The 13458-nt window shown below is 39.7% G+C and overlaps 2 protein-coding genes across 2 annotated transcripts; both read right to left on the minus strand.

Moving 5' to 3' along the window:
* Positions 1-60: 60 nt before the first annotated feature.
* LOC100644579 (titin homolog) lies at positions 61-9779 on the minus strand. Its single transcript, XM_048412657.1, has 4 exons — positions 9579-9779; positions 8138-8758; positions 1097-7695; positions 61-382 (listed from the first exon to the last, which is right to left on the minus strand). Exons 1-4 carry the CDS (start codon positions 9649-9651, stop codon positions 173-175), a joined length of 7503 nt encoding a protein of 2500 aa, XP_048268614.1. The 5' UTR covers positions 9652-9779; the 3' UTR covers positions 61-172.
* A 197-nt stretch (positions 9780-9976) lies between these two features.
* LOC105666524 lies at positions 9977-13349 on the minus strand. Its single transcript, XM_012316773.3, has 4 exons — positions 13337-13349; positions 12740-12884; positions 11136-11346; positions 9977-10274 (listed from the first exon to the last, which is right to left on the minus strand). Exons 1-4 carry the CDS (start codon positions 13347-13349, stop codon positions 10230-10232), a joined length of 414 nt encoding a protein of 137 aa, XP_012172163.2. The 3' UTR covers positions 9977-10229.
* Between the last annotated feature and the right edge of the window lie 109 nt (positions 13350-13458).

Consider the following 13458-nt stretch of genomic DNA (forward strand, 5'->3'; position numbering starts at 1 on the left):
CGTAATCGTAAAAATAAAATAACATAAAATATATTAAGTGGACAAATTATGTAAAAACTATTAAATTTGAGTCAAAAAGTAGATATTTTTAAACTCCAACACGTTACAGCAATCACCACATTGTGACGAGTGTAAAATTACAAAGTAATTAAGATTCAATATTATCGTTAATTTAATAATAGTTCGCGCAATATGGATATGTCTCTGAAGGTACGCAATTACCCGAAACTGGTGAGTACGCATATTTCGGCGGACAATCTAGTAGGTATCCTTCGAGCGCTCCTCGTTCGTTACGTATACATTTGAAATATTTGCTCGAACAAGGTTCTTCATATGGGAACCGCCCCTCGCTTGTACATAATACCTCATTTAAGCGGTTTATCTGGAAAAACAAGAGAAGTGGTAAGTACGAGAAATACATTTAGTGACTCACAAAAATATTTAAATATCTACCATAGAACATATTTATGTATATATTATGTGTATTGTATGAAATATTTTGAAATTTCATTAATGGGTAAACTGCGGATATTTCTGCAAATTCATATTTTTCTATGCATACAATTACAAACTTACTTAGAAAAACAATTATTTTACTTATTACGATTGCAACGACTACTATATTTCGGCTATTTTATATATTTAAACATATTCTACGCGTTCTGTATACTTTTGTACTTTGAAATAAATGCATAAAAATCCGCAGTCTAATAATGAGATACGACTAAAGCAATAGCATAAACTTTATATGCAATATGGATAAATCTATAATACTTTTAAAATAATAAACTTCTTTCAAACTAGCCGTAGGAAGCTTTCAAACTAGTATTCCTGGATTCTACACATCAGAGATACAAATTTTGATTAAAAAAAAATGGAAATCCGATATGCCTCAAAACGAAGATTAACCTCAACTTTTATCAATACAATTATAATAGTTAAGTCTCATTACGGCGATTCATGTATAACGTAATACATATACATATTTTTATGAAAGTCTTCTATAAGTCTTCTATAAGTGTTCAAATACATTTGTGAATCATATTTTATCGTGCATATTTTAGAGAAAAGAGAAAAGCAAAATAGAGATGCTTACGACTGTAATCGAATCAGGCAGTTTGTGAAGTGAAAATTTCGCGCAATCGTCTGTTCCTGATGAGCACAACAATTTTTCCTCGTCAAAAACGGAGCCTCTTGGACACGCAAACGGCATGATATTCACCATCATATCGCCGTTATTAACACACTGATAGAATATATTGCAATATTTCGGATGTCGCCGAAAACCACTTGGACAAATGATACAGAACCTATCTACGCTTAGATTGCCAATATCAGGACTGTCTTCAATTTTGAACTTTGAAAATTCAGGTACTAGAGATGCAGCGTATATCCGGCGTTTGCATAAACCTTTGGACTTAATTCTCTTTGGGAAATTGCATGTTTCCAGCTGATCGTCCCAAAACGTTCCAACGGGACAAGAGAACTGGTACCTAACCAAGGAATCTCCGTATAGTACGCATCTATAAAATTTCGAACAATCCTCGGAATCAGGGAAGAAACCCTCTTTGACACAATCTTGTTGTTCGTTGATTCCCTTGGGCAAGGAAACCGTAGTTATCGATAACGCAGCATTCGTGGAATGTTGATCGTCAGTATCATTAGAAGGATCTCTTCTCCCCGCTTTAGCAACATCATCATATAGTACTCCTGTGATGTTAGGTTGCGAAGTTTCAATGACAGCCTCCTCCATTTCAGGAATTTTTTCAGATATTCCCTTTGTGACGTTGGGGTTCGAAGTTTCGTCGACGGCTTCTTTAGATTGAGGAAACTCTTCAGATATTCCCTCTGTGATGTTGAGGTTCAGAGTTCTGTTGACGGCTCCTTTAGATTCAGGAGTCTGTTTAGATATGACTTCTGTGACGTTAGGTGCTAAAGTTCCATCGATAGTTTCCTCAATCTCAGGAATTTTTTCAGATATTCCCTTTGTGATGTTAGGTGTCGAAGTTCTATCGACAGCTTCTCCACTTTCAGGAATTTCTTGAGATATGTCCTCTGTGATGTTGGGGTTCGGAGTTCTGTTGACGGCTCCTTTAGATTCAGGAGTCCGTTTAGATATGACCTCGGTGATGTTAGGTGCTAAAGTTTCATCGGTAGCTTCCATAATTTCAGGAACTTTTTCAGATATTCCCTCTGTACTGTTGGGCATCGAAGTTTTGTGGCCGGCTTCTTTAGAGTGTGGACTCTGTTCTGATATTCCCTCTGAGATGTTGGAGATCGAAGTTTCGTGCTCGGTTTCTTTAGATTGAGAAGTCTGTTCAGATATGCCCGAGGTGATGTTGGTCATCGAAGTTTCGTGAGTGGCATTTTCAGATTGAGGAGTCTGTTCAGATATGCCTTCTGTGATGTTAGGTGCTAAAGTTCCATTGAGAGCTCCCTCAATTTCAGGAACTTTTTCAGATATACCCTCTGTGATGTTGGAGTTCGAAGTTCCAACCACAGGTTTCTCCGATCCAACAATTTCTCCAAATAGCCCCTCTATGATGTTGGGCTCCGAAGTTCCTTCGGCAGCTTCCTCCATTTCAGGTTTTTTTTTAGATATTCCCACTGTGATGTTGGGCATCGAAGTTTCGTGTGCGGATTCTTTAGATTGAGGACTCTGTTCTGATATTCCCTCTGAAATGTTGGTCATCGAAGTTTCGTGAGTGGCATTTTCAGATTGAGGAGTCTGTTCAGATATGCCCTCTGTGATGTTAGGTGCTAAAGTTTCATTGAGAGCCCCCTCAATTTCAGGAACTTTTTCAGATATACCCTCTGTGATGTTGGAGTTCGAAGTTCCAACCACAGGTTTCTCCGATCCAACAATTTCTCCAAATAGCCCCTCTATGATGTTGGGCTCCGAAGTTCCTTCGGCAGCTTCCTCCATCTCAGGTTTTTTTTTAGATATTCCCACTGTGATGTTGGGCATCGAAGTTTCGTGGGCGGCTTCTTTAGATTGAGGAGTCTGTTCAGATATGCCCTCTGTGATGTTAGGTGCTAAAGTTTCATTGAGAGCTCCCTCAATTTCAGGAACTTTTTCAGATATACCCTCTGTGTTGTTCGAGTTCGAAGTTCCAACTACAGGTTTCTCTGATCCAACAATTTCTCCAAATAGCCCCTCTATGATGTTGGGCTCCGAAGTTCCTTCGGCAGCTTCCTCCATTTCAGGAATTTTTTCAGATATCCCCACTGTGATGTTGGGCATCGAAGTTTTGTGGGCGGCTTCTTTAGATTGAGAAGTCTGTTCAGATATGCCCTTTGTGATGTTAGGTGCTAAAGTTTCATTGAGAGCCCCCTCAATTTCAGGAACTTTTTCAGATATACCCTCTGTGATGTTGGAGTTCGAAGTTCCAACCACAGGTTTCTCCGATCCAACAATTTCTCCAAATAGCCCCTCTATGATGTTGGGCTCCGAAGTTCCTCCGGCAGCTTCCTCCATTTCAGGTTTTTTTTTAGATATTCCCACTGTGATGTTGGGCATCGAAGTTTCGTGTGCGGATTCTTTAGATTGAGGACTCTGTTCTGATATTCCCTCTGAAATGTTGGTCATCGAAGTTTCGTGAGTGGCATTTTCAGATTGAGGAGTCTGTTCAGATATGCCCTCTGTGATGTTAGGTGCTAAAGTTCCATTGAGAGCTCCCTCAATTTCAGGAACTTTTTCAGATATACCCTTTGTGATGTTGGAGTTCGAAGTTCCAACCACAGGTTTCTCCGATCCAACAATTTCTCCAAATAGCCCCTCTATGATGTTGGGCTCCGAAGTTCCTTCGGCAGCTTCCTCCATCTCAGGTTTTTTTTTAGATATTCCCACTGTGATGTTGGGCATCGAAGTTTCGTGGGCGGCTTCTTTAGATTGAGGAGTCTGTTCAGATATGCCCTCTGTGATGTTAGGTGCTAAAGATTCATTGAGAGCTCCCTCAATTTCAGGAACTTTTTCAGATATACCCTCTGTGTTGTTCGAGTTCGAAGTTCCAACTACAGGTTTCTCTGATCCAACAATTTCTCCAAATAGCCCCTCTATGATGTTGGGCTCCGAAGTTCCTTCGGCAGCTTCCTCCATTTCAGGAATTTTTTCAGATATCCCCACTGTGATGTTGGGCATCGAAGTTTTGTGGGCGGCTTCTTTAGATTGAGAAGTCTGTTCAGATATGCCCTTTGTGATGTTAGGTGCTAAAGTTTCATTGAGAGCCCCCTCAATTTCAGGATCTTTTTCAGATATACCCTCTGTGTTGTTGGAGTTCGAAGTTCCAACTACAGGTTTCTCCGACCCAACAATTTCTCCAAATAGTCCTTCTATGATGTTGGGCTCCGAAGTTCCTTCGGCAGCTTCCTCCATTTCAGGATTTTTTTCAGATATCCCCACTGTGATTTTGGGAATCGAAGTTTTGTGGGCGGCTCCTTTAGATTGAGAACTCTGTTCTGATATTCCCTCTGAGATGTTGGGCATCGAAGTTTCGTGAATAGCTTTTTCAGATTGAGACGTCTGTTCAGATATGCCCTCTGTGATGTTAGGTGCTAAAGTTCCATTGAGAGCTTCCTCAATTTCAGGAATTTTTTCAGAGATACCCTCTGTGATGTTGGAGTTCGAAGTTCCAACTATAGGTTTCTCCGATCCAACAATTTCTCCAAATAGTCCTTCTATGATGTTGGGCTCCGAAGTTCCTCCGGCAGCTTCCTCCATTTCAGGAATTTTTTCAGATATTCCCTCTGAGATGTTGGGCATCGAAGTTTCGTGAATGGCTTTTTCAGATTGAGGAGTCCGTTCAGATATGCCCTTTGTGATGTCAGGTGCTAAAGTTCCATTAAGGGCTCCCTCAATTTTAGGAACTTTTTCAGATATACCGTCTGTGTTGTTGGAGTTAGAAGTTCCAACTATAGGTTTCTCCGATCCAACAATTTCTCCAAATATTCCTTCTATGATGTTGGGCTCCGAAGTTTCTTCGGCAGCTTCCTCCATTTCAGGAATTTTTTCAGATATCCCCACTGTAATGTTGGGCATCGAAGTTTTGTGGGCGGCTTCTTTAGATTGAGGAGTCTGTTCTGATATTCCCTCTGAGATGTTGGGCATCGAAGTTTCGTGGTCGGTTTCTTTAGATTGAGGAGTCTGTTCAGATATGCCCTCTGTGATGTTAGGTGCTAAAGTTCCATTGACGGCTTCCTCAATTTCAGGAACTTTTTCAGATATACCCTCTGTGATGTTGGAGTTCGAAGTTCCAACTACAGGTTTCTCCGATCCAATAATTTCTCCAAATAGTCCTTCTATGATGTTGGGCTCCGAAGTTCCTTCGGCAGCTTCCTCCATTTCAGGAATTTTTTCAGATATTCCCACTGTAATGTTGGGCATCGAAGTTTTGTGGGCGGCTTCTTTAGATTGAGGAGTCTGTTCTGATATTCCCTCTGATATGTCGGGCATCGAAGTTTCGTGAATGGCTTTTTCAGATTGTGGAGTCTGTTCAGATATGCCCTTTGTGATGTTAGGTGCTAAAGTTCCATTGAGAGCTCCTTCAATTTCAGGAACTTTTTCAGATATACCCTCTGTGATATTGGAGTTCGAAGTTCCAACCACAGGTTTCTCCGATCCAACAATTTCTCCAAATAGTCCTTCTATGATGTTGGGCATCGAAGTTTCGTGGGCGGCTTCTTTAGATTGAGAAGTCTGTTTAGATATACCCTCGGTGATGTTAGGTGCTAAAGTTTCATCGGTAGCTTCTATAATTTCAGGAACTTTTTCTGATATTCCCTCTGTGCTGTTGGGGATCAAAGTTTCGTGGACGGCTTCTTTAGATTGAAGAGTCTGTTCAGATATTCCCTCTGTGCTGTTGGGGATCAAAGTTTCGTGGGCGGTTTCTTTAGATTGAGGAGTCTGTTCAGATATTCCCTCTGAGATGTTGGGCATGGAAGTTTCGTGGGCGGCTTCTTTAGATTGAGAAGTCTGTTCAGATACGCCCTCAGTGATGTTGGTCATCGAAGTTTCGTGAGTGGCTTTTTCAGATTGAGGAGTCTGTTCAGATATGCCCCCTGTGGTGTTAGGTGCTAATGTTCCATCGACAGTTTCTTCAATATAAGGAATTGTTTCAGATATACTCTCTGTGATTTTGGGGTTCGAAGTTCCGACTACAGGTTTCTCCGATCCAACAATTTCTCCAAATAGCCCTCCTATGATGTTGTGCTCCGAAGTTCCATCGACAGTTTCCCCAATTTCAGGAATTTTTTCAGATATTCCCTCTGAGATGTTGGGGATCGAAGTTTCGTCAGTGGCTTTTTTAGATTGAGAAGTCTGTTCAGATATGCCCACTGTGATGTTAGGTACTAAAGTTCCATCGATAGCTTTCTCAATTTCAGGAATTTTTTCAGATATTCCCTCTGAGATGTTGGGGATCAAAGTTTCGTGAGTGGCTTCTTTAGATTGAGGACTCTGTTCAGATATTCCCTCTGCGATGTTGGGGTTCGAAGTTCCATCGACAGCTTCTTTAGATTGAGGAATCTGTTCAGACATATCCTCTGCTATGTCAGGTGGTAAAGTTCCATCGACAGCTTTCTCAATTTTAGGAATTTTTTCAGATATTCCCTCTGTGATGTTGATAATCGAAGTTTCGTCGTCGGCTTTCTTAGATTCTGGAATTTTTTCAGTTATGGCCTTTGTAATGTTAGGTGCTAAAGTTCCATCGATAGCTTCCTCAATTTTAGGAATTGTTTCAGATATTTCCTCTGTGATGTTGGACTCCGAAGGTCTGTCGACAAATTGTCCAATTTCTGGAATTTCTTCAGATATGTCCTCTGTATCGTTCAATTTCGAAGTTTCGATGGCATATTCTTCAATTTCAGTAATTACGTTAAGTAGATCGTCTGTAATGACAGGTGTCGAAGTTCTGACGGCAGATTGCACAGTTTCAGGACTTTGTCCAGATAGCCCTTTTACGATTTTGGGTTTCATATCTGAAATGACGGGTTTCTCGCTTTCAGGAATTTGTTCAGATATGATCTCTAGGATTGTAGGTGTCGAAGTTGCGATGATAGGTTTATCGATTTTAGGAATTTGTGGACTTATGTCTTCTGTGATGTTGGGTGTCGTAGTTCTGACGGTAAATCTCTCAATTTCAGGAATATTTTCAACTATCTCTTTCGTGATATTCGGTTTCACAACTGCGACGATAGGTTTATCGGGTTCAGGGTTTTGTTCAGTTATATCCTCTGTGATGTTGGGTTTGGTAGTTCCGACGACGGCTCTCTCGGTTTCAGGAACTTGTTCAGATATGCTTTCTGTGATGTTGGGTTGCGAAGTTACGTCGACGGTTTCCACAGTTTTAGAAATTTGTCCAAATAGCCCTTTTGTCACGTTGGGTTTCACATCAGGAATGACAGGTTTCTCGATTTCAATAGTTTGTTCCGGTATGTTTTTTGTGATGTTTGGATTCGAGGTTCCGACCATAGATTTGTTAATTTGCAAAATTTTTTTAGGCGTGTCTTCTGTGATGTTGGGTTTTAAAATTGTAGTGGTAGGTTTCAAAGTTTTGGCGATAGGTTCCGGTGTTAGGCCTTTGGGTTCCAAAGTTGTGGTGATGGATTCTAAAGGTTTGGCAGTGAGTTTCACAGTTGTGGCATTGGGCTCCAGAGCTGTGCCGTTGGGTTTCAAAATTGCAGAGTTGGGTTTTGGAGCTGTGAAAATTTGAATTACACCGAGATGAATCATTATAGTAATAATCTATAAACGATAAGAATCTTTGTATTTCTGTTTGCCGATGTTTTCTCTTTTCAAGATATTTTTCTTTTCTTTTTTAAGCTATCGGGATCCGAACGCTAAATTTTTATCTCTACCATTGTTTATACGTATCAACGAAAGAATTAGAAAAATTTCCATCATAGTCGGCGATGAGAAAGACCTCCCTTTCTGCAATTTGACCAAAATCTTAATCTCAAACATAGTAAAATCACATCCGCATAATCAACTGGATTTAATTATTTCTAACGCGTCGACAGACAGAGAGCTTCTTTTTATAACGATATAAATGGTTGTTACAATCACTGCATGATACATAAGGATGATAAGATAGAAAAATGTGCATCCACCTCGATACATATATCGTGAAGATTACTATACCTTGATGCCATTGTGCGAGCGGTTCAGTGACACTGAGCAACGATGTTTCTGGTTTCGGCCCCGGTTTTGACTCGTCTTTCGGTTGCAATTCAGCCGGAGTTAGAGGATCCTGCGGTGGTTGGGAAATTAATGAATCCAGCGGTTGTGGTTCTGGTTGCGGTTTTGGAGATGGTGGTGAAGATGACGGAGACGGTTGTGGGAGCGGTGGTATAGCAGTCTTCTTTAGCGGTTTTCTAGATGTTTGTGATTGTGGTTTTGGCGTTGGTGTTGGTTTTAATTTTGCTTTCGTAGGTGGTGCTTCAGTTTTCTTTAGTGGTTCCTGAAGCGAAGCCGACGGCTGTGGTTTCCTTTTTGCAGGTGGTGCATCTCTTTCCCTGCATTCCGATCTACCACTCTGTTCGGGTGTTACACAGGTTTCTGTGTTGATCGAGAATACCAGATTATTCTCGCACTCATAAACATTTTGAACAAAAGGTAGTCCGAAGAAGATGTTACACTGATAAAATCGCTTGCAGTTGTGGACGTCCGGGAAATGGCCTACATTTTCGCAGTTATACGATGCATGATACGCATACGGGAGTTTCTTCGCGTGCAGGGCTTTTCCCAAGGACCATGGCAAAACTGTGAAATCGAAACGATACTTGCTAGCAGCGTGCTGAATTATTCTGGCACAGGGTGCGTCAGAAGCATCACTCTTTCTTTCTTTGTACAAATATATCTAGATACTAAGCATACGGTCGATAAAACTTCAGATGCTTGCAACAAAAACTAGCCTAGAACAATTTTACTATAAAAATGGAGTTTTTCTTCTCCGTCATCGCACGTGGAATATTATTTTACTTACGTGTTCGTTTCTTAAAATTGTAGCGTAACAAAATAAGGAGGTAGTAGATCGTAATTGTAATTGAAATTTGATTAACAATGTACAATGAATTAATCTCTATATGAAGATGCGAATTGTCTCAAAGAGATGTGGGTGGCAAATAAGATATGGACGGTGATGATTTCAACGAAATCTGCTATGGTGACAGTTCTACAAAGTGTTTGCGTTAACGTGATAATTTTTCACGCATCAAAAAAAAAAAAAAAAAAAAAGAAAAGAAAAATTATGAACAAAGTTTTGGCGGTGTCAAGTGCACAACAAATAGGGATAATGAAAATTCCGAAAATAATTTACTCTCGTAGCGAATCGAACGTTGCATTGACTTCTCTGCGTGAAAATTTGTTAAATGAATATTTTTCACGAAACCGCTCTGTTAACAGTAAGTAAAAAGAGAGACAATTCATAGCAGAAAATGTATAAAATACCAGAGATTGCCAGAAGTGCAACGTTTAATCTAATTATTTAAAAACCAGAAGTTCATGGATATGAATCTAGGTGAACAAAGACGACAATGCTCGTTGGCAAATTTTCGTGTTCAAGTGTTCGACTCTCACTTACCTTCATCGGAAACAGAATGTGCACTAATTCCAATCACAGACAGAATGCCGATCACACAGATATTCGTCCACATTATATAATATCGTCCATATTCGTATATAAATTCTAATCGCGTCTAAATAAAAAGAAAAATGACAGAAACTATCTCGCTACCGGTATATCGTTACACGTTGGATGGACGAACGTGCAAATCGTCTACGGCGCGAGATTTATGTAGTTTCGGCAAAGATCGTTAAAGGGTGCGATCATAGAAAATTAAAGACTGTCGATTGGTCGATAGGACATAACCGGTCGAATTTATGCCACGTAAAAAAGCGATCGAACAGCTGTCGACGTATGAAGGAACAAAACGAACAAAGGAAGGACAACGTGGAAGACGCGAAAGAAAATTATATTTCTCCTTTACTACTCATTGTTTGTATTATCGTTCGTATCGGTGATTTTACAAGGCACGTTCGAGCGGGCTCGTTCGCACGAAAACCGTATCGAAGCAAGCTTTGTTCGATAGATCCGGATACTTCGTCTCAGAGTCCAGTGCTTCCAAACAAGTTGCAAATCGTCGAAGGTATACGGTTCGAACGGCTCCCTCGAACGGTCCAATGTTTAGCCTATGGTGTTTCCTCTAACGTCAGATCGGATCCGCTGCCGAATTCACTCGCTCGGCTTCCGACACTCCAACATTTTTCGCGCCTCCATCTGCAAACGAAACGTAAGAAAGAAACGCTTTTGGTTGGCGATGCTTCTTCCGCCTTCCTTTTCTTCCTTTTCCAGAAGGCAAAAGTGGCAGCTACACTTCGATATTCTTAGGAAGGAAAACGTTGACAGGAAGATCGTCTTTGTTGAACAGTAGAACTATCTTTCTATAATATCTACGTATGTGTTCTATATACATATCAAGTATAATTTAAACGATACAACGGTGTAATCAGTCGAAGCAAATAAATGGATAGAATTATGCTCTTTTGTAGATAAAAATCGGTATTAACCTTGGCAAAAACACCTGTATGTTTTCAGGAATTATAGAAGAAGGAAATAAAAAGATTATTCATTATTATTTTTGATTATGGATAACCACTAGTTGGTAGATCATTGTACGAGAGATACCAGGAATTCAAGAGGAGAGTTTTCATAAAGTTTTTATAAATGTTAATAAAAAGCAATTTCCGTCATCGATGATACTTATCGATAACTAAACAAACTTTGGTCGTTTATAATTACATTGAAAATATTTATGCAAATTCATATTTATACGAAGGTAATTGAGGAAATGCAATCTAAATGGAAATTCGCTTCGTCCATTAGATGTCACGATGGATGCTCTACTTTCAATAGCTTGTATCTTTTTTTTCGAGTTGTATACATCCCGTGATGCAAGTAGATTTCAGGAATCTTAAATTTCTCAAGAATGCATAAACATCCTGCGTCTATTTACAACGACTGACCATAATTACGACTTACATAATTTTTATACCGTAAATTTTGCAATTCGAATTGTAACAGCGACGATCCCCGTCTTCCTCGGTTTTGCTACGAAAGAAAAACCGATGCAAGGCGTACCTGTATCAAATGGTAAACGTTTAGCAGCTGTTCGAACGAAGGTCTAGCCTGCGAAGGGCACTCGGGTCTAACGGCGCTCCATTCGAGTCTCTGGCTTCTTTTTCCCCAACCGGTCGAAAAGTTTAGCTGTGCTTCGGCTCCAGAATTCAGGATCAGGCATAGTAGCAATATTACAGAGAAAACGAGAAACTCGAGTCGAATTTTACGATGCCTATGAAACGAAACAAAAGGGATAAAAAGGTTGTCGCGTAACTAAATTAGCGATCGCGGTAATTACATGTACAGAGATGAATGCATCGATCGTCGTTCGATCAATACGAAAATGTACGTAGGTACTCTTGGCGGGAGAGATATAGCGAGGTGATAAATTAAAGTCATAAATGAAAAATTAAATAAATGTGATGATCGATCTAGCCGTAGTTAGAGCCACGTGCGCGCGCGTACAGACCAATCTGCATCATCAATCTGCAAAGACTCCGAAATGTAAATATCTCGAGTGGCAAGTTGCAAACGTTATTTTGCAAATTTATATGTACAACTTCTGCTGATAATCTGCCATTGCAATTACACCGTACTGACCCGCTCTATTCTTTTATATTTCATAACAATTCAAACGTACAGCGACTACAAACTGTGCAGCGGTTCGTGAAAGTATTTGGACACTATTGGAAACGTTTTTGTGTACATATTATACGAAACATTTTGGAATTTCATTATCGCTATAACGAGACACGATTATGATTGTATTGATGACATTTAAAGTATCGAAGTATTTGAACAGTCAACTGTTCGGTATGTTGATAAGCCACAATTCGCGGTGAGACTATTTTAAACAGAAAGATCCCGTTAAGAATATTATTCGCGTTGTAGGAATAAATTCCTCGCGTGATGCATAAATAAACGTTGTATAATAAATGTCTTGTAATTTTCATATGCACTTTCGTATCGGTACGATATTTTACTGTGACGATCGCGATAGTCGTATCGCGTTAAAGTATTAGCGAAGTTTCGCATAATGAGCATAATATAGAAAATAATATAGAAAAGTTCTGTGATGAGTTCCCGATTAATTTCATCAGCCACTGTACACGTATATCACTGTATTTATTATACCATTTGCATTTGTAATTACGGTTGAATTCAGAAAATTTTGTTAATTCACATATTGCGTATTAAAGATAAAAAAGAGCCTATGTTTAGAAAAAGAACGCCATAATGTAACGATAAAGTCCAACGTCCGGTCGAATTTAGAAACCATAATTTCTGTCGATAAATTTTCTTTTAACGATAAAATACTCTTGCTTAATTTACGCGTCTCAAGCAACGTGTCACAGTGTGGCAAAACCGACTTGCTTAAAAATTTCTACATTTATTTTCTTTCATTTTTTCACCGTTTATATTCCGATCAATTAGCTTCAAGTGTATCAAATTTCCTATCATTTAACGGTATTCTCGTATATCTGAAAAAAGTCGATACTGTGAAAACGAAGCGCGCGACTTGCTAGAAAACGCTTCGTTCGAAAATAAGAATCGATGGAAATATGTTTTGTAGCCACTGTGTGTAACTAATAGCACGTCACACGCGCGCACAATAAGCCACTTACATGTCGTCAGTGGGAATCGCGTTTAAAGCGACCAACGCGATTCGAAAAGATCGTGCTGCTCGTTTCTGGTCCTCGAGATTGTGTGTCCGCCGGAAGTGAACACGACTGCGATAGAGTAACCAGACCGAGGACTTTTTTATAGGTACTCAGCAACCCCTTCTCGAGATTCTTGGCAATTTACAACGCGAAACGTCCGGCTTGGCGCCGGACTGAATTTTTCTCATCAGCCGATTGAAATCTATGAAAGACATCGTGTCGCAATCGAACGACTCAGGGGTTTCTTTTTTCTCGTTCGGCGAACGTCACGACGAAGCCTGCCGTGATTTCCATTAATTAATCAAGGTCCAGTGACTCGGGAAATTTCCGGTTTAAAAGGAATTTCCAAAGCGATGCGAGATATTCACGCTAGCAGCGAATGTATCGGAGCGATGCATTTGCCATTGGATCGTCCATGGTGTCTTACGTGTTTCTTCGTAACAGCGCTGCGCGAACAATTTCTAACGTTTTCCCGCAATGGATTTTGCCCGATGTAATTGCAAACTGATTCGAACGACGAGGAAATTGCATTAATTTTATACAAAGTATATGTATACGTACATATTCGATGCATATTCTATATGCATGAATATTCTATATTCGATGTATACTCAGTGTATTTAAATTGTATAAAATTAATATATTTTGACGCTATTTATTATGCGAATATTCGGTTTATCGCT

Source organism: Bombus terrestris, chromosome 15 (genome assembly GCF_910591885.1).
Source record: "Bombus terrestris chromosome 15, iyBomTerr1.2, whole genome shotgun sequence".
NCBI lineage: Eukaryota > Metazoa > Arthropoda > Insecta > Hymenoptera > Apidae > Bombus > Bombus terrestris.

Coding starts and splice junctions, on each gene's coding strand:
- LOC100644579 (XM_048412657.1), bottom strand. CDS start 9,651: ATGTGGACGAATATCTGTGTGATCGGCATTCTGTCTGTGATTGGAATT. Junction 8,759..9,578: donor ACATTCTGTTTCCGATGAAG/GTAAGTGAGAGT, acceptor TCGATTTCACAG/TTTTGCCATGGTCCTTGGGA. Junction 7,696..8,137: donor GCTCGCACAATGGCATCAAG/GTATAGTAATCT, acceptor AAATTTTCACAG/CTCCAAAACCCAACTCTGCA.
- LOC105666524 (XM_012316773.3), bottom strand. Junction 11,347..12,739: donor GCGATTCCCACTGACGACAT/GTAAGTGGCTTA, acceptor TTCGTTTCATAG/GCATCGTAAAATTCGACTCG. Junction 10,275..11,135: donor ACGTTTACCATTTGATACAG/GTACGCCTTGCA, acceptor TTTCGTTTGCAG/ATGGAGGCGCGAAAAATGTT.